This window comes from Parasteatoda tepidariorum, chromosome 1, assembly GCF_982258835.1.
Source record: "Parasteatoda tepidariorum strain Cologne lab strain chromosome 1, Ptep-v5.0, whole genome shotgun sequence".
NCBI classification, from domain to species: domain Eukaryota; kingdom Metazoa; phylum Arthropoda; class Arachnida; order Araneae; family Theridiidae; genus Parasteatoda; species Parasteatoda tepidariorum.
The window spans coordinates 102,227,550-102,249,559 of NC_141755.1; the positions used below are offsets into that span (position 1 = coordinate 102,227,550).

The following is a 22,010-nucleotide window of genomic DNA, read 5'->3' on the forward strand; positions in this document are numbered from 1 at the left end:
AATCTAAACTACAAACAGTGAGTAGTTTAAAAATTCACGTTTTCCGGTATTTTATGAGTTTCTTAATCTGCATTTAAATTACATTTAAATTAGGAAGGGATGTAACGAGTGTTTGGCCCTTTTGTGAAAAATTCAGTTGGTTGAATGATCAGTCAAATATTCGGCAGAATATTTTTTAAAAATGTATTTCTCCAAGTTTTTTTTATTTTTGAATTTTTATAAATATTAAGTTTTTTTTTTTTAAAAAAAATTATAGTCAGACAAGTCAATTTTGTCATTTTTTCGATACTTTGAGAATTGAGAAGGATTTTTTTCCATTTTTTGCTGTTTTTATTATAACCCAGCATTTTAACAGAACGTTTCATACTATTAATTTATTATCACTCTTTCCCTGTACTGTAATATAAATAACCAGTAACATAGAAAAGTGTGATTTTCAGTATTAAAGTTTTGTTTCAGGAACTAAGAAAATTTGTTTTTTCTGTTTTTCTTTTTTTAGGCATTTTTATTATGACTCTTTTTTTTAAAAAATAAAGTTACTAATCAAATTTATTTTATAGCAATTTTTTTTCTTCTAAAATTATGGCAATGAGAAAAATTTAAATTGAGATTTTCGGCATAAGATTTTCATTTAAAAAAATAATAACGTTTTTTCTATCTTTTTATTTTCTTTAAATAAAAAAAAACTTTTTTTAGACGTTTTCATTATAACGCAGTAATTTTTAACAGCATTTCTGTTGACTTAATTCTTTTTTTCTTGGCTTTTTCTGGTAATTGAAAAATGAGATGTTCAGCTTTAAAATTTTTTTTCAAAAATTAAGATTGATTTTTATGTTCTCTGTTTCGCTTTTCGTCGACATTTTCAAAAACGTTCTTGATTGGCCTTATTTTTTAGAGTCAATTTATGAATACGTTTTTCCAGGAAATATTATTCTGATATTTTAGTTTCAGTGTTGCTATGCTACTAAAAGATTTTGCTATTTGCCCCCAAGTGTATGGCGTTCAGTCGATTTTTTCTTCTTCTTTTTTTTTGCCGAATATTTGGTTTTTGATCAAATCACAATTCATTACCACATTCGACGAAATCATATTCGTTGCGAAAATAAAAACGAAGAAAATATTCTAGGATTTCCGATAAAACTATCGAAATATCGTATCAAAAAGGGATTATTTAATTGCGTGATTAACAATCACGTGTCGTAATAACATCTAACATCATAGTTAAATAACGGGATCGTCAATATCATGTGGAAAAGTGTAGAAATAATTGGGAAAAAAACATATTTATGCTGAACTCAGCACGAATAAAGCGTGTCCAATGCATGATTTAAAATTTGCATGTCGTAATAGAATAATTGGAATTTTTTATAATACGTGAGAACGCATAGCAATAACTGCCGAAAAAAATTGTTGAAAAAGAAGAAAGAATTGCAAAAAAAGATAAAAAATCACTTAGATTTAAGATGAAATAGTCACAAATAAAGTGCACAAAAAGTGATTATTTAAATTATACTTGGATGTGATTATTTAAATTATACTTAAATTATACTAGAATTTATACTTGGCATCTCTTTCATTTGTAAATATTTTTTCTGGTAGAATAATAAATGTGATTTGATATAAAAGTAAACTTATACATAATTATTCATTTAAATCATGCTGCATATAATTTATTTAGAATTTCATGTTGTGAAAATATCAATGATTTAAATTTAAAAAGACATAATTTTTTTTAATGCATCATTAATGATTTTACTCAAGAAATTTCAGGATATTTTTGGGCTCACAATAACCCTTGCTGTTTTCTGGGTACTGGATAAATTGTTCTGTACTGTACCATAATTTAAATACTCATACCAGGCCATAATTTAAAGGCCCCTAGAAATTATCGCAAGTTCTTAAGAAAAGCTGAAGCTTCCCCCAGAGTAAAATTTGTTATGAAGTACAAAACTAACAATTTGAAATTTGTCTGCTAAATAGTTTGTATCGTTCTTCATTGCTGTGTTTTGGTTGCTGTTAATATTAAATTCTTTTTTTTTTCTTCTATAGAATAAATATTGGTTTAACATTGGAAGTGTTGATACTTTTGAGAGAAATTTAGAAAATGTACAGTTAGAAATGAATATTGAGCCTGCTAATTTTGTTCCTGTTGTGTACAAAACAGAAATGGATGGGTAAGTCTTCACATTATCTTCTATTTGAAACACCATACACTGGTTTTACACAAAAAATTTAAAGTGATGCAAAACAAAATGGTTATTGTACAAGTTTTCTTTGATCTTTTTTGAAGTATGCACGGCTGATTCAGTGGTGTTTAGGGGGTGAAAATCTTCCACGGTTCTGCAATTTTCTTCTTTTTTAATACAGTCATACCTCTTTTTAGCAAAGTTGCTAAATCTCGATAATAAGTTTGTTATATGGAAAATTCATTAAACAGAAAATCATCTTTTGAAATACTTAAACAATACAAAACAAGTTTTAAATTCATAAACACTTAACATAATTAAAATAGCCATCGATGCACCTTTATCTTATAAACTAGTATGTACTATTTATTTTATAAATCTTAAGCATAAAAGAAATCTGCATGGAAAGCAAGAATAGAGCAAAACATTATCCAGTGTTACACTATCATGGTACATGCATTTTCAACCTAAAAAAAGCTAAATTTATGTATAAAATTATAGTTGCATTTATTATAAAAGTAATTTAAACATATATTATTGAGCACGTTAATTTAATTAAGTTATATTATTTGTTAAGTAATTTTAAACATGCATTATTAAGCAACATATATTATTACCACATGCATTATTAAGTTTAATTGCTACTGATAAAATCCGTTAATTTTGTTTGAGTTTTTCCTTTGAAATGCAAACAAAAAGAGAATTTTCTGCTTTCTCTAAGAGTTAAGTGGCTTCAAAAATCAGTCATAAAATGCATTAAACAAGTTTGAAATGTCCTGAAGTATTTTGGGAGATAGGGAAAGTGAATCTCGAAGAAAAGTTCATTGAATAGAAAATTCACTTTGCTGTTTGGAAGTTACTTTGGGAAGGAATTTCCAAAATGTTCTTGGTTTCTCAAAAAAAAAAAAAAAAAAAACGCAAAATGGAAGTTCGTTAAGTAGAAATCTGTCTGTATACATATTAATAATATTTTAATTTAAATATTTTTTGTATACTACTCTTCGACATTATATTAGCACATTATTATAGATAAGATGTATTTCATAAACTCAAATAATATTGATAAAAATTTGTACCTCATATTCATATTGGTTTAACGAAGGCAGCTACTTTTTTACCTATTTATTATAATTATTTGAATTTAATTTGAAATTCTGTTATACACTAATATTTTAAAAATATTTTTAAAACATATTTTAATGATGCAATCCCTAATTGAAAATGACTTGTGGCAACTTTTGCCTCTCTCTTAAGTTTTTAAAGCTTCACATAAAGCTTAGGTTAAGCTTACATAAAGCAATATTTGATTTTGAACAAAAATATTTTAAATTCATATTTTTTTTGTTGAATATATTTTAAAAATTTGGAGCCACATTTAATAATAGTTTATTCAATAAGTTGTTAGTTTTGTATTATAGTTTATTGCACAAATGAAAATTTTGCAAAAGATAGTGGTTTTTATAATCCTGTGACTCATGATGGCTTTTGCATCTCTCTTAAGTTTTTAGCATTCTTCACGCCTTCATCATTGGTTTTTAAGTGATAAGTTTAGACATTATTTTACTCTTTCTAGATCTGGCTTAGTTTCATACTTACCAATGATCATTCTTGTTGGTTTTATTGTATGGAATATGAAAAAAACAGCTGGAATGATGGGAGGTGGAGGTAGCAGAAGAATGGGAGGTTTGTTTGGGATGGGAGAAACAACTGCTAAACTGATCAACCCATCTGAAATAGGAGTAAAATTCAGGTAATCACTTCGTACAATTAATAAACAAGTTGGTTTTCATGTATTCCTTTAGAATTTTTTGGGCAGTGTGTCTTTTTTTTTTTAAATTTCAGAGATGTTGCTGGCTGTGAAGAAGCAAAAGTAGAAATTATGGAATTTGTTAATTTTTTAAAGAATCCACAGCAATATACTGAACTTGGAGCAAAAATTCCCAAAGTAATTTTTTCTTATTTGTCTTTTATGTTAATGTATAGTTTTAAAGAAAAAAGTCATAGGCTTAAAATTGTAATTGGCATAATTCTTGGTTTTATAGTAATAATAACCTAATGTATGACCACTGTAGAGAACAAAAACAATGAAAGGGTTGAATTTGTTTTTAAAATATCCACAGCAATGTACTGAACTTGGCAAAAATTCCAAAAGTAATTTTCCTTATTTGGCTTTTATGTAAAGGAGTAGTTTTAAAGAAAACAAATCATAGGTTTATTGTAATTGGGATAATTTTGGGTTTTATTGTACCTGGGTAATAACCTAATTTATGACTACTGTAAGGAACAAAAACAATAAAAGCGTCTGTTTTGAGTGGAGTTTGTTCTTAAAATTTTTAAACTATTGGATGCATCGTTTGTTCCATGAATTTTGATGTATTAAATATTTCTTCAAAATAATATTTTTGAAATTTGACATGAAAAGTTTTCAATTACTTAATAGATGTATTGAAAACATTTTATTTTTCAGTAAATTAAGTTTTATTCTGCTTAAAAGCACTCTGCTAAGTGGATAAAATGCTCTTCTTAATTTTTGCGACTGATGTTCAAATTTCTCAACTCTAAGACATTTCTCTCCTATGACCTGAATGGTTGTGCAGCTTGAATAACATAGAGACAAAACCTGTTTCATGTCGGATAATTCAACTTCAAACTGAGTTTACTGTTGAGGATTAAAAGTTAAACTTTTGAATAAATAAAAGGAATAGTTTTTATGAATATATATTCTTTGTGCTGAACTATTTTCAACTTGATCCTCGGGGACCCACTAAATTGGAAGTCATGGGTCCTGCTTCAAAATGAAGAAAGAAATATTGATAATTTTCTTTTGGCACACAGAAAGAAAGAAAAAAAACTCCTTACTCAACTTTAAGGATGACTGGAATTTTCACATTTTGCCCCAAACATTTTAGTTCAAAATGGTGGGAAAACTGAGCAAATTTTTTTACTGTTTTCTGGTTTCATGTTTTTTTAGATACCAGAAAAAAAGTTCTGTACTGTATTTAGATGCAATTTCTAATAATCATTATTAATCATGAATTTTAAACATTTGATTCTCTGGTTCAAGTTGTCTTATAATTGCTTATTAGAAGACTTTCTCATAATTATGATATTAAATGTATTTCTATTTTTGTCTACGTTGAAAGGGTGCTATATTGACTGGTCCTCCAGGAACTGGAAAAACGTTGCTTGCCAAAGCAACAGCAGGAGAAGCCAATGTACCATTCATCACTGTATCAGGTTCTGAATTCTTGGAGATGTTCGTTGGAGTGGGGCCCTCAAGGGTAGGCAAATAATTAAAAAACTTTCTCTGCATGTTATAAAAAGAAACAACTTTCTGATTGTCGCAGAATTATTATTATAAAACAAAGCAGGTGTAAGATTTAGTCTGGTATCTTTGGTATAATGATTTTTTTTCCTTGACTTTTACTAATTTTTAAAATTATTTTCTGATTTTTTGTTACGTATCCAAAGACAGTGATAAGTAGTCCCACTTGCTACCATTTGTTATATCCACTTATATGTAAACTGTTATTATTATTATATCAAATAAACCCATGAATTGATGATAAGTGTTGACCTTTTGAATGTGATGTGGCATTCGATGTGGCATTTTTTCGATGTGGCATTCACTAAAACAGCTCTCACGGGTCAAGGAAAACAGGGAAAGCCTGGAATAGTCAGGGAATTTTATTTTGACTCTAAAGATCAAGGAATAGCCAGGGAAAAGTGAGATTTTTTTTGTTGTTGCAAAAACCAAGAAAACTCTTACATTATACCTGGAAAATATCCTGTCTTAGAATTGTCAGTAGCAGTAATCAGTTATTGAGATTCGAGTTAAATAATAAAATCAAAGTTATCTATTAAAAAATTGCATGGTATAGGTAAAACTGGGTTTGAATTTTCATTGAAATTTTCCTGATTTGCCTAGAAAAGTAAGGGAAATTTTTTTTTTTATTACTGAAATTGAGTGGCTAAAAGTGGCAAATCCTCTGGACAGCATACTCACTAATGAATTCTGCTGTAAAAATGTTGTCACTTTTTAATGCATCTTTCCATACATCATCTCCTTATGTTAAATAATATATATTAACTTATAAATTAATGTTTGTTGGAGACATGGTTAAGCTGTCAATGTGAAGAAGCCTGCCCAGCTTTCGACCGATGAGTATCACTTGTCTGGAAAGTAAAGGCAGTTGGTTGCTGTTAATCATAAAATTATGAAGCCTCCGTAGTGGGCGGTTCTGAGAATGCTTTGTTTATTTTTTGTCAAGTAATTTACGAATAAAAAATTAATTTTTTTGTGGCTGTTTTTTTTTTGTAGTTAAGAATTTTCAAATTACGAATTTAGCTTTCACAATTACTACTTTAAAATTATATTAAAAATAATTTTTGTTTGAATGGAATGCAGTTCAATCCTGCAGTATCAAATTTCCCTGATTTTAAATACTTTACCATTGAATAACACGGAAAAAAACATATTTTTTTACAAGTTTGGGAAGGCCTTGATTTATAGCTAAAGGGTGTCAGTATAGTCATTGTTGAAAATTTTAAGTACTTTTTTTGCAAGCATTCATCTAAGCAGGGCTCCCATGGGTCAGAGAGAACAAGGAAGACCTGGCATTGTCGGGGAATTTTATTTTAACTGTAATAAGCAGGGAAAGTTGCAATTTTTTACAAAAAACCTGGAAAATTCCTATATCATACCTGCAAAAAAACCAGTCTTAGAATTGTCACTAACAGTAATAAGTTATTGAGATTCAATTTAAATAATTCTAACAGTCATCTTATAAAATTCCACCTTTTCGTGAAACTTTTCCATGTGTCTATTCTCATTCTATTCTATGTTTTTGTTCACAAAATCTAATATTTGTTATAACAAATAAAAAAAAAAGCAAAGTTTTCTGATGAAAAATAGCATGGTATAGATAAACTTAATTGATGATTTCCTATCATCTCTTAAATTGAATGTTCACTGCCGAGAAGAGCATAGAGTTTGAAAGTTAAAAGAACACATTTTTAAAATGTGTTTTAGAATAGCAAACTATATCATGTGAACTTCTTATATTTAACTAAGCCAATTTTTTAAACATTGTTGTAAATTATGCTCTCCAGTTAAGTATGTCTTCTAACAGTAGTGAAGTAGTAATTACATTTCGAAAGTAGTTTGTAGTCGCTTCATTAAGAAATAGTAGTTGTAGCTCACTGCAATTGTAATAAAGTAGTCATAGTTAACTACAGAGAAAATGTAGTTTTTTTTCAACCACTAGTCTTGATCATAAGTCTGAGATTGTTGGACCATCTATCAGCAAATTTTGAATAAAAATGTGCTAAAGTCTTTTTTTTTTTTTTGACCAAAAAATTGGTATTGCTAAATAAATGTTAATATGCCTTTTTAATGTTGTGATGTATTATGCCTTTTTCAAAGTAGTGATCTTTCGCCATTCAATCTGGAAAAATAAATTTAATAAATGTTTTCTTGCATACTTATTTCTACTTCATTATTTTATTTGGTGGCTTTGTTAAAATCTAAGCTTCATTAATTTTTTTGAAATGAAGGTCAGAGATATGTTTTCAATGGCAAGGAAGAATGCACCTTGTATTCTGTTCATCGATGAAATAGATGCTGTGGGCCGAAAGAGAGGCGGCAGAAGCTTTGGTGGTCACAGTGAGCAAGAAAACACTTTAAATCAACTTCTAGTAGAAATGGATGGTAAATAATATAGTTTTCTATCGCTTTAAATCGGGTGAGATTTTGGGGGCCATTCCACACACAAAAAAAAAATTTTAATAAAAAATTTTCCTAACATTTGTGAATAGTTCAAAATGGTGCTTAAAATTTATATTTAAAAATTATGAAATAAAACAAAAACATATTCAGATAGAGTAAGCAGGCTGTATTATAGTTAGGAACTACAAAGTTCCATCAACAATGATTTTCAAAGTAAATATTATCTCATTAATAAAATTCTACAATGCTAATGTAGTTTTTTTTAAAAATCTCTCTATCTATATATACATATATCTGCAGGAGTGCCACAAAATAATACTTACAAACAATTTTAAGTATGGCTTTATTAAAGATAAGTAAATTAACAAATTATAGTAAGAATAGGCTTTTATTTATAAATACATTTAAATGGTTTCTAGGTGGCTTTTGCAGTAATGCAGAGGCTTTTATCTAGTCAGTCAGCCAGTTTTATCAGTCAAGTATCAAGTCAGCTCTATATGAGATTCCTTTCCACTGATCAGAAACTTTTCAACAAAACTCCCCTGGTCTGCTGAATGCTTCAAGCAGTTGTTGAACATCACTAAAATCCTAAGTTGATCTCTGGCAGAATATGTGTTGACAATAAAACACCTCCGGGTCTTTGTAGATTAGGGTGTAAAATACATAAAAAAGTGTACCAGTGGGACGTTCTAGAAGCTGTTGTACTGGGCCAAAAAGTACTTTGGCTACGTAAGCTGCACATTTCGACAATGCTGGCAGAAATGAGATAGATTAAAAGTAGGAGACTTGCAGCCAATTGCTAAAAATTTCAATGAGCATTTGCACCTCTGCATCACTGTCACTTTAGTGAAATTTTTGTTACTTAAATAAAATTTGGTCAACTATACCAGAAATGTAGAAAAAAAATGAAACTGGAAGGTTTGTCAATAATCTTTTCTTACTTTAAATCTTTTGCTAAAATGAGTAGAAAAAAATTAAAGAGTTAAAAGAACACAAATTGTATAAAATAAAAATTTGATTGTCTAATAAATGCTTTTTTGTGAAAAAGTATTTTGGTTTTTCTTTTTAAACAAATATTTATTTAATTTTGTTTGAAATTTTGTTAAGTATTTTGAATAGTACACTAGTTGTTAATTGATATTTAATTGTATTACTACAATAGCCACAGAATATGTGAATAAAAGCATCAGGCTTGTGTAAATACGTTTTCCAACCGAGAAAATCAAAATTTTTTATTGATATTTTTTTTACACTTTTCCCCCTATTTTCTTAATAATGTGTGTAGGATGTAAAAAATCACTGTCTATTTCTGTTCTGATCCTAAAATGATTCTTGCATAACTAATATTGAAAAGTTGTAATAATTCTTGGCAGATTATTTAACTTATAGAAGTAAAAATTTTGTGTTAGAAAAAGCAATTTTTTACAAGTTCTTATGTGCAATAATTTTTTTTTTTAAATAAGTAACAATGACATTTTATGCATTAAAAAAAAATTATAATCGGCTCATTTTTACTAAAATCTTAATTTTTTGTTCAAAATGAATTTTCTTCTTTTTATATTATTATAGATTTTTTACAGTTTAATTTTTGTAAAGCTATTTAAAATTAAATCTTTTTTATTGGACTCGAGCATTAAATTTAGAGAAATATTTTTAATCCAAATTATTGTAAGTTCTCAATTATTCAAACCAAATATTGTGTTAAAAATTACAAAGTAATTGTCTGGTATTGTTAGTTTTTTTTTTTATAGAAAGAAATGATGTGATGTGACTTAAAAGTCTAAAAGTGGAGAAGGGTCTAATGTGGAAAATGGATTATTTCTGACCGAAAATTGCCCTTTAAATTTTGTCAATTGACAAAACTATGTCATACTTTCATATGTAGTTACAAGACAAAACACTTGATTCTCAATTACCGAATTAAAACAAAAGAAAACAAGTTTTTTTATAATGGAAAAATATTTTATTTAATAACTTAGGACCGTTTTTTTTTGTTTTTATTGATAGGAGATATTATATTAAGAATAAATATGTTTCTCATTTATTTTAAATGCTACTTCTGATTTGCCTCTCTGTATTCTCAGATAATGTACTCACACTATCAAATGACTACAAGTTATATTTTTATTGTTTCCATGGTTCTTTGGAACATTTAGTAGTTTTAGTAAATTGACATTAGCAGAAAATTCGTTTTCCAAGATGTCATTTTAATGTTTAGAAGGCTTCAAATCTTCTCTAGACATACAAGTGTGAAATTTACAGACCACATCACCCCTTGTAAAATGTAGAACTCTTCCTATTTAATGTCAAGAATGTAGCTTTCCTGCTGAATGCTGTTGTTTCCATCCATAGTAAAACTTTTAATCATTGAACTTTTACTGTGTAGAAAGTTAATCTAAGAATTTAAAAAAAATAAAAACCTATAAATATATTTTTTTAGAAAACTATTAGCAAAAAAAGAGAAAATTCAAAATTATGAGAACATTAAATAAATCTGCGTCTTGTTTGGCACTCCCTAACCTGGCTCTCTGGATGGTTGCCGGCCCTGGTTGTATTAGCTTTCTGAGTCATGAATGATTTCAAAGCTGAAATTATAGCAATATTGTGTTATAATATATTTTCAAGCTATTTTGTCAAATAAAATTTTTTTTAAACTTTTTTTAAAGTTCATCTCTTTCTTTAGGTTTTAATACAACTACGAATGTGGTTGTACTTGCTGCCACCAATAGGGTAGATATATTAGATCACGCTCTGCTCCGTCCTGGTAGATTTGATCGACAAATATTTGTACCTGCTCCTGATATTAAAGGAAGGTGAGTCTACTTTTTTAAAAATTTAATTTAATTTTTTTAATTTGACATTGGCTTAAAAGAACCTGGGTTCCAATGGGGTCATGGAAATCTTTAAAAATCCAATGTAGTCTTTAATTTGAATTTTGAAAAAAAGTCAATTAATTATAGAGGAAGATGAATTTCTATCCCAACTACTTAGCTGCCAACTCTACTGGATTTTCCAGTACACTACTGGATTTTGCCAGTTTCTCCTGGTCTACTGGTTTAATTAAAATTCTACTGGTTTTTGTAAATTTTAGAAAATTCCATAAAGTTGGAGTAAGTTTCCTAAAAAAATCCCCATTGAAATAGAATTTTTAACAATCTTTGATGAATTAAATGCCTAATAATATTCGAAATTATGGGTAAACGTAATAGATAGCTTTTCAAGTATGTTTAATGTCAAACATAACTGTAAAATATTGCAGCTTTTCTATTCTGATGACTATAAAAATCCCTAAAATTCCCTATGTGTATAATATTTAGTACATTATGCAACAATTATCATGAAATTTATATTATTTCTGGATTAATGGATTTTTTTCTATCCATGTTGGTAGCTATGAAACTATTTAAAATTGTGCAATTATCTAAAACATAGTTTAATCTTAAAAAATGATCAACCTAAAACCCTCAATTATCACATTTCATGTTAAAGCTTCAGTTTTGGAAAACGTTGAATATTGTTGTTTGATATCGGTTCAAAGAAACAGTAAAACAACAAATTGATACCGATGAAGATGGTGAAATGAAGCAATAAGCAGTGTCAGCACTTGTGGAAGGCCTCAAAGCTATGAAACAATGTCGCAATCTTAACGCAATCAATCTTCTACAAATATTGAAAATTCTTTAGCATTAAGAAGAAAAAGTGTATTCAAACTATATCTCTATTTTATTTTTCATATCTATATATTTTAGACAAATAAATCTATTAATTGAATTCTCTTTTGTACCATAAACATTTCTACAGTAATTTCATAGTTTTCCAATAAATTATTTTTCCATTCTTGTGGCAAATTTATTAGGTTTCAAGTATTATAAATATTAATACTTTTTCAAATCTCTATTTTTTGTTGATCCACATTCCCTATCTCTCATTTGCAAAGAATGGTCACACGAGAAATGATTGCTTGTGGTTCTACTGTGTTTAGATTAAGTGATTCAGATGCTAGTTTGTAAGAATAGCAATCTGCTACAAATATTGAAAATTCATTAGCATTACAAAGAAAAAATTTTATTCAAACTATATCTCTATTTTATTTTTCATATCTATATATTTTAAACCTGAAACAAATGAATCTGTTTATTGAACTAACTTTTCCACCGCAAACAGTTTTATGGTAATTGCATAGTTTTTCAAGAAAAATTTTTTCTTATGGGAAATTTACTAAGTTTCAAGTATTATATTAACACTCTTTCGAATCTCTATTTTATGTCAACGTTTTTCCGAATCTCTCAAAATGTTGTTTAAATGCTTTTATTAAACGACTCTCTGTAAAATGTATTTGTGTTTTAAATTTGAGTCATCTTGCAAATTGGAAATGTTTCCATTTTAAAATGAAATCTCTGTCCCCTTAGAGCTTCTATATTCAAAGTACATCTGCAGCCTCTAAAGACACTCATTGACAAAATGGACCTCTCTAGAAAAATGGCTGCTTTAACACCAGGCTTCACAGGTGCTAAATATTTTCACTCGATATCATTCTAAAAAAGAAAAAAATCAACTAATTATTTTGTTCGTCTAAAAAAAACTTTTTTTAATTTTTATTATTGTAGGTGCTGATATTGCCAACGTGTGCAATGAAGCTGCACTCATAGCTGCAAGAGATTTAAATGAAAGTATCAAAATGCCACATTTTGAACAAGCCATTGAGCGAGTCGTTGCAGGTACTAACCCTTTAAGTTTATTTTAGTTTTATAGTGTATTGCACTTATAAAAAGCCTGATTCTTTAAAATTTATCCAGGGTTATCTGCCCACCTGGAAAGTCATGAATGCTGAACAAAATTTGTCATGAAATACCATGATTTTAGCTAATTTTTTGAAAAAATCTTGGAAAGTCATGGTTTTAAGTCGCCAAAAAATCTAAGTTTTAAAATGGAATTTACCTCCCACCCAATTTCATGGTGTTCTAAATATCTGAATTTGTAACAAATTTCCTACTCACAGTCATATTTGATTAAAATATAAATTGTTTTTATCATGTCTTTAAAAATTATGTTCTTTCAAAAAATAAAAGAAAAAACATCACTTCTAGCGCAAATTATCTTTTAAACTTCTGTGATTTCAGAATTTTTGTTATTTATTGTTTTTTTTTATCAATTTAAAATTCTAACTGCAGCAAGCCAGTCATTGGCGAATTTCTTTTATTCCGAAATGAGAACACAAAAATCCGCAATATTTCTTTCCTTTCCGATGAACAAGAAAAGTATCTGCGGAATTAATTATAATTCTGCGGAAAAAAAGGAAAAATTATTTGCTTTATCTTAAGAAGGCTCATATCTTAAGAAGATCGAATAGTATCAATGATTCTTAGAATAATAACCAGGTGAAAGAAATGAAAATATTTTTGACCATAGATGCTCATAACAGTGAATGTGAATAGATAAAATTACATAATTTATTTAGGAAATATTGCTTATTTAATTATTGAAAATTTCATTTAGTTTGAATAATGGGTTTCTAAAGTTAAGGAATTTTCTTTACTGGACACTAGTTTGAAACTAGAAATTGACCAGAAACAGTCATTTTCATGACTAAGTATAAATAATATTTGACCTAATAAAGAGTTAAGAATGAACTGCAATTAAAGAACTTGATGAATCAAGATGTTTCATTTCAGTATCTTTTCCTAAAAATATTATGCACATTAGGTAACTTTGAAGTCACATTCTTGAAAACTAGTTTGACACTAGTTTGAAACTAGAAATTGACCAGAAACAGTCATTTTCATGACTAAGTATAAATAATATTTGACCTAATAAAGAGTTAAGAATGAACTGCAATTAAAGAACTTGATGAATCAAGATGTTTCATTTCAGTATCTTTTCCTAAAAATATTATGCACATTAGGTAACTTTGAAGTCACATTCTTGAAAATCGTTTGTTCAATTCCAAGTCTAAAATAATTTAGCTTTAATTTCTTTTTTAGTCCAATGCTGTTCCAGTTATTCTTTTCCATATCTGCTGTTATTAGTATTAATAATATTCCATATTTTTCTCGAATCGTGGGACAGCAATTATAATATTAATGACAGCTCTTATTAGATGCTTTCTGGCTTTTGTTTTTTCTTTGTCCTTTAAAAATGCTCCATACACAAAAAAAAATTAAACAGGTCTGTTTTCATATTCTAAATTTCTCATGTTTGTTTCATTTTTTTCTCCACAATACAAGTAAATTTTCCTAGTTTATTTTCCTAGCACTCTTTAATTAATGTTTTTCAAATATTTATTTTTGTTTATGATACATTCTTTTGTAATTTTTGATTATTTCTGAGCATTGTCTCAGAATTCAAATGTACTGTACCCCATGGCATAACCACAGCGACATAGTCACCGAACGTTGCAGAGTTCTTGCAGAAAGATTTTTCTTTTGAAAAGTAAAAAGAAAATTAATTTTCTTTTCTGCAGAAATATACACGAAATATTTGAACCATGCATCTGGATAATAACATTTTGACGAGCTCAGTTTACCCCGATAGTATCGTAAATCTATGTAATGTTTAAATTGTGTTTTTGGCAGTTAATGTTTCAATTGTGTTTTCGGCAGTTATTGATATTGATCTTCACATGGATTTTAAATATTCCGATATATGTCTCCATAGTTTTTAAATCCGATATTTTACATACAATATTATTTATTGCAACAATCTAATCTGGAATCAAAACACGTATTTAAGAAGTTCAATTCGCATGATTTCGTCGTCTATCTTTTTTTTATTTTTATTTTGGCTATTACTACTACGGATGTCATGATTTTTCATTATATTTTTTATTGAGATGATAATTTACAAAATGCGAATAAGGAAATAATTTGTGCCCCCCCTACAAAATGCGAGAATATCACCCATACTATAAGAATAAAAAATTATTACATGTTTAATTAAAAAAAAATTAGATAGTTCCTTTTTGTAAACACAGAGCTTTTGTTTCTTTAAATTACTAATTTATATGTTTGTTATTATATAAACAATCTTGCAGAAAAATAGTGCTAAAGAGTTTCGTCGCACATAGCTCGAAAAAATTCTGCCACAGGGGTACTGTATGTAACAAAGCTTTATTGATTATTTTTTAAAAAAAGGAAACATTGACTCAAATCTAATGTTTTTTTTTAGATTAATCCAGGTGAAGGGGTGTAAAATGTATTAAAAATTACTGAAAAATTTTGTTTCTTTTTATACTGATGAAAAAAGTGAGCTTGAATTGTCTTTTTTACAAAAATGTTTTTGATTAGGCATGGAGAAGAAAACGAATGTTTTGCAAGTAGAAGAAAAACGTACTGTAGCGTATCACGAGGCAGGACATGCTGTTGCAGGCTGGTTTTTAGAGCATGCTGATCCACTTTTGAAAGTTTCTATCATTCCTCGTGGGAAGGGTCTAGGATATGCCCAATATCTGCCCAAGGAACAATACTTATACAGTAAAGAACAGGTCTGCTTTCATTTTTTTTATTCAAGATTTTGCATGGATTGTTGAAATAATTTATAAAAAGAGAACTTCAATTTATTAATGTTGTACAAAACTGATTTATTTTTAAATATTGCCTAAAATGAATGGAAAATTATTAATGTATGTAATGCTTGTGTAATTGTATTTATGATGTGATTATCACATACATTGCAATCAAATAATAACTCGATTTCAATCCCTTCCAATGATCGCCAAAAAAGCAATTAAAAAACTGCACAGATTTACAACAGAGTGTGCACGATTTGAGTGCTTTTAAAAGTGATGACTTGAATGTGAGATTCAAAATTTTCGACTTTTTTTCTTTTCAAAAAGAAAATGTTAATATTTTTTATTATGTTTATGTGATGCTGAAGACGACACTTAACCCTTTCGAGCCGACTGTCACATATATGTGACAGCAAGAAACGCGCTCACTTCCCGGCCGACACACCCGCGTGTCAGAGAGTTTTCTCGTTCACCCCCGACCGTCACTTATTTGTGCCAGCGTTTCGGAACGTTTTAAAAAATGAAATTTCTTCCAAAAGATGGCATTGTATGTCCATATGGTTTCAGATACATGTAGATTTGACCTTCTACTCAAGATGAAAGTACATTCATGTGGTTTTTAGGGGAAGGAGTGGAGGGGGGGGGAATGTTTTATGAGGGCTCTTTAAATTAGCACGTGATATTTATTTACAGTAAGTAAGGGAGTTTTTTTTATCTCTCGCTACTTTCGATTTTCGGATTAGTTTTTAGTGGATAATTAGATCTTGTAGGCTTGAATTTTTTTTCTTTTTACCGTTAGAATGTCGAAGCGTCGAAAATTTTTAACTGAGCTGGAAATAGAGGAAATTATGCAAAATATTTAAACTTATTAATATTTATATTACATTTAAACAAGAAATAACTTAAGTAAATAAAGTATCCATAGAAATATATATAAAGCATATGTCACTTAAATACTCTACAGAACAATATTAAACAATGCGCTGATATTTCGGTAATTTCATGGAATTAGGCTTAACATCAAAAAACCCTCCGGCCCTGGGGAGACACACGCTAGAGAGACTGCCGGCCTCAGCGGTAAGCGCGCTTTCGCGCTTTGCGTCGCGAAAGGGTTAAACAGCCCGTGTGCCGCAAGTTGTGCAACCCTATTCTATATAATTTTTTTTAAAAATATTTTTAGTGTTTATTATTGATAATATGTTATAAAGAGCCAGGATGGCTCAGGGGATAGAGCGTTCACCTTCTAATAAAGTGAACCGCGTTGGAATCTCAGCAATTGCTTGCCAATAAGAATTCGGCATTCGGCCGACCACAGTGCTGATGTAAAATAGCTTTAGTGGTAGAGGGATTATGGGTCAGAGTCCCCTTGCCTTCAGGCTAACCATGGGAGGTTTTCATCTCCATTTAACGCAAATGCGGTTTAGTTCCATCAAAAGTCCTACCTGAAAGCAAATTGATCCAGGAGTTCCCTTGTCTTCTGGATTGGGTTCAAAATTACAAGGCTACAGAGTTTAACATTAGTAGACGTAAACCCAAAAATTGGGTCGACCGTTCAAAGATGGCTACAAAATAAAATAGGTTCTAGAAAAACACATTTCATTTGCATAATTCCCAAGTGCAATTTTTTTTAATGGTGTAACCTGTTAACATAAAAAGTATCTAATTTTTATTTTGAAATATTCTAGTTGTTTGATAGAATGTGTATGACCTTGGGAGGCAGAGTTTCAGAACAGATTTTCTTCAAAAAAATAACTACTGGTGCTCAGGATGATTTGAAGAAAGTTACTCAGAGTGCCTATGCTCAGGTATGAAAATGTTTCTTTTATTTTGAATTGTTATTTAATACTCTTTGAAATTTCACAGTATGTTGAGTTAAATTTAAAAAACTGAAATTCTCCAATTTATTTAAAAAAAAGTTTATTTTATTTATTTATTTTTTTTTTGTAAAAATTGGTTTAAACTTCTTATTCCTACCTTTCAAAAAGTTAAATCATAAAAATTCTATTTATATATAATTTAAAAACAAAATTTCTCCCATTTATTCTAGGAAAACATTTTTTGTACAAATTGGTTTAAATTTCTTATTTCTTATTCATACCTTTCAAAAAGTTTAAATCACAAAAATTCTATTAATATGTAATTTAAAAACAAAATTTCTCCAATTTATTCTAGGAAAACATTTTTTGTAAAAATTGGTTTAAATTTTTTATTCATACCTTTCAAAAAGTGTATATCATAAAAAGTCTATTATGATATTAGGGGGATTTTTATTAACTTGAGAAATTTTTTTCTATAGAATCTTTCACAGCACTGAAAAAGTGCCATTTGGTATAACACTATTATTTGGAATAGATCCTGCCCTTGTGCATCAAAAATTAAGAAAAACTTTCTTTCTGTTTGCTATAAAATCAAATCAAAACTGGGAAGAAACACAAATCTGGACTCATTTTATAGACAATGTTTTTAATTTCATCTTTTGCAGTTTAAATCTGCTCCCAAGACAAAAGATACAAGTGTACCAGCAAAATTGATTTCTTAAAGAAAGTTGAAAATAAATGTGTTGTTAACTACCGTAAAATGGCTCAAGTAAAATAGGCAATAATGATTTTATTACTATATAGGTAAAAAACAATCAGAGTTTGAGAAATATATGTATATATTATTACAGTGGAGCATCGTTTATACGACGCCGAAGGGACCACCGAAAATCGTCGTATAAACGATAACGTCGTATAATCGATTTTTACTTCTAAAACTGAAACTATGTTTTCAGTTAATTTTAATTAATTTAATCAGTTAATTTAATTTCAGTTGATTTACATAAATTTCTAAATCAGACAAAGCAAAACAAACAAATAACCAAAGAAGAAAAATTGCAGTGAGCAATTTGAATGTATGTTACCTTTAATTATATTTTCTTGCTATTAATCTCTACAATGCTTTGAATAGCGAGTTGAACTTATTACTTTCTATGATGCAATTTTAGATTTCTAATCACGGCCAAATCTAAAGCGCACTTGTGCAATTTGCAGGAAAAAAGAGAGCTTTTACATTTTCCAAAATAATTAGTATCGGTGGGTGCGTTGGACATTGGTCGATGAATAGCAAAATTTTTCGTTTTTGCAAAATTCTTCATAGCATTGTCTAGTTTTTTCAGTCATTTAGTAAAAATTACGGTCGTCATCCAAGCATTCTTGTTGGCACCCTTTTCTGTATCATTCATGTTGGCAAATTCCGCCCTTTCTTAAAATACACAAGAAAAAATAAAAAATTAAATAAACGTGAGCAAAATCTAAAAACCGACGTATAACCGATTCTGTGCGTCGTATAAACGATATATTTTTACATTGAAAGGAATAGGAATGATTTGGGACCACACTAAAACGTCATATAAATGTAAACGTCGTATAAGTGATCGTCGTATAAACGATGTTCCACTGTATATATACAGTGAACTCTCGCTACTAGGATATCCGATAGAACAATAACGAACTGACGAACTTGCATATGAATTAATGTCATGCTCCTCTCAATATTACGATATTTTCTGAAGCAATAAATCCCTGTAAAAGATTTTTTCTTACCTAATTTCAACCTTGTTTTTTCCATTTATTATTGGTTTTCAAATAATGTAAAAAATCTTATTTTATCATCTTTTGCCATTTTTTTTTCTGACAAGAAAAGACTCACTGATGGCCACCCCCAAGAGCTTTCATTTTTAGAATTGCCTCCCTTATCTCTTATGAAGTCAGAGATGTAACATTCCTATCTGATTTCATTTCCTTTATGTTAAAACTTTGATCATGATTCACAAATGAGCACAAGCATCATATTGGCACCTGAGATAGAATTTTTTTCATAGAGGGTGGGCGGAGCATCACTCACAAGCGAAAATCATTTTTGTACTTTAAACTCAAATGCGTACTTTGTTGGTTGACTTCAACAGTCAGAAGAATGAATAAGCAAACAAAAATGTCGGATTATTTTCTGTAAAAACGGCTTTCCAGATATATTTGCTTTCTTATTTTATTTCAATTGTTTTTAATATTCAACCATAATTAACCTATCTGCAAATTAACATATACATTTATAGTTAATACATATATAACATTAAAATTTAAAAAAAAATCTTATTGTGTCCCCAAAATATGTTGGCCCTAGATATAACAATGCACCCTTCTACAACAATATATTTATTGGGTCCCAAAAATATTGTTGTAGCGAGGTTTTAATGTGTGTATATATATATATATACAGTCAAACCCCGCTATAGTGAACACGGTTTATAGTGAACTTCCGGATATAGTGAACGAAATGTTCGGTCCCATGCCTTGCTATACACGTATAATGTTATTTTTTGTGGATATAGTGAACCAAAAATGTGAGGAAGTTGGATATAATGAACTTTTTTCCATTTTCGACTGATTTTTTTTGGTCATAATTTTGAAATTTCTACTTCAATATAATTACATATACCGATTTTTAAACCATCTATAGAGGGGAATGTAGCGATAAGGATTTCTTCTTGTTTGCTTCTTTTATCTCACTTTTCTATCCCTAATCAAACCAAGCAGATGTTTCCAACCCAGGCAGATGATGCACATGTAAGGTGTCAGTGGGACCAATGTGCCTCAGTTAAAAAAAATCCTGCAAACAAGTGTCTCAAATTTAACTATGGCGAGCAGTAAACGTAAAACGTTCTCCATTGATGATAAAATGGGCATAATCAGAAAAATTGAAAATGGATGCAATCAAGTTGATATTTGCAGGGTTAAAAAACGGATTAACAGAAATTCAGGAAAAAATTATCTGAGAATCGGGAAGTGTTCACAAGATGAACACTTGTACATAAGACGAAAAGTAATGAAAAATAACAAATTTTTTGCTACTACATAATATTTTTCAGTCATTTATTAGACTAATGTGTAATAAAAGGGAGGAGTTTGGGAACTATTAGTTAAATTGCCTGCGTAACAGATATAGTGAACTCCCGGTTATAGTGAACCGAAATTTCGGTCCCTTGAAGGTTCAGTATAGCGGGGTTTGACTGTATATATATATATATATGCCAGGTGTCCAAAAATTTTGTCATATCAGGATGATCAAGATTTGCTTAGGAATTTGTGTTCAGAAGTGCAAACTGCATTTTGAACTGATAGTAGTCAATGTTCCCAGGCGTATAAAGGCGGAGAGAGAAATAATGGCAAAAGTGGTGTTAATGTGGATTTCATTAAAGAATATGGGTAAATTGCAGAAAATGTTCAGTTACAGAAAATGGTGTGTCACTGATAGCCTGCAAACATTGCCTGCTAGCAGTTGCAGTTTGCATTAAGTTCTTTTGTAAATGCTTGTTCTTCATGATAGGCCAGACCAGTATGTTGACTTTAGCATTGACCTTTTTAAGACTCCCTGTACATGTCTTTTACTTAAGGGTATTATTTTGCCTTTCAAAAAAAGTTTAATTTAATTTTTTTGTTGTTTTAGGTTGTTCAATTTGGAATGAATGAGAAGGTAGGTCAGTTGTCATTTGATTTACCACAACCTGGAGATATGGTGATCGACAAACCATACAGTGAAGCCACTGCACAAATCATTGATTCTGAAGTGAGAGAATTGGTTGACAGGGCATACCAAGCCACATTGAAACTGCTAGAGAGTCATAGGGCAGATGTTGAAAAGGTACCATTTCTGTTCTATATCTTGTCTATGCATGCCGATCACTGGTCTAGTGGTTACTGTACGGGGGGCTAGTGGTTGTGGGTTCGAATCCCACACTAGGCATGGACCATGATGCGTAGTGTTTTTAAAAAGTACTTAAAGGTGCTTATTTTCGATTTTCGTTATCTAAAAGCCCTTAAAGGTGCTTTTTTCATTAGGTGTTTTAAAAGTGCTTACATTTTTCCTTTCCAATATTGAGATTTTTTTCTTTACCATGTCGATTTTTGTCACATATTATGCAAAAGCGTGCTTTACATGTTGTTCTATTCAATGTTTCACTATTCATTCAACCACAATCTATTTCGGTGTACCATCGTCCGTAGTGTATGAAAGCACCAATCATTTTACAAGTTTGATGATATACTTGGGAGTCCCAGAGATGCCAACTATTACGGATTTACCGTAATTATTACGGATTTTATGACAACATTACACTATTACGGGCTACTCCCCCAAAATTACGGAAAAATAATTTTCAACTCATCCAAAAGTTTTATTTTTATTCTATAAATTTTCCCTTTAAGAATCATTCTCATTGAATCGTATTGGTCGATGAGGACGGTGATCCGAAATGCGTTTTTGGATGCAGTGAGAGTGCTCCTTATAAACGTGGTGCTTCTAGCTCTCTCATCAATGACGTCACGCTTTCGATCCGTCATGTCAACAGCACAGAAATAAGCGGTACTTACTGTCAGCGTAAACAAACGATCGTTTTTGTCACGCTATTTTTTAATGAAGATTTAATGAGCAAAAAAGCCAGTATATGTGAATAATCTAGCACTCAATACAATGGAACGTCAAGCAAAAAAAAACAAAAGCAGGGCTGCCATTGGCGACTAAAAAGGCTACTAAAGTGACTATTTTAAAGCAATAG

At 29.6% G+C, this 22,010-nt stretch overlaps 1 protein-coding gene across 1 annotated transcript in view; it reads left to right on the forward strand.

The window, feature by feature from the left end:
- The window catches only part of Afg3l2 (AFG3 like matrix AAA peptidase subunit 2), a 39,422-nt gene that overhangs the window by 12,235 nt on the left and 5,177 nt on the right, over positions 1 to 22,010 (forward strand). The window contains exons 6-16 of the mRNA XM_016068035.5: positions 2,050 to 2,174; positions 3,760 to 3,936; positions 4,029 to 4,131; positions 5,330 to 5,467; positions 7,743 to 7,896; positions 10,598 to 10,727; positions 12,324 to 12,421; positions 12,522 to 12,632; positions 15,198 to 15,394; positions 17,104 to 17,223; positions 20,903 to 21,097. Of these exons, the coding sequence (XP_015923521.1) occupies positions 2,050 to 2,174; positions 3,760 to 3,936; positions 4,029 to 4,131; positions 5,330 to 5,467; positions 7,743 to 7,896; positions 10,598 to 10,727; positions 12,324 to 12,421; positions 12,522 to 12,632; positions 15,198 to 15,394; positions 17,104 to 17,223; positions 20,903 to 21,097 (1,548 nt within the window). The remainder of the gene's footprint in view (positions 1 to 2,049; positions 2,175 to 3,759; positions 3,937 to 4,028; positions 4,132 to 5,329; positions 5,468 to 7,742; positions 7,897 to 10,597; positions 10,728 to 12,323; positions 12,422 to 12,521; positions 12,633 to 15,197; positions 15,395 to 17,103; positions 17,224 to 20,902; positions 21,098 to 22,010) is intronic.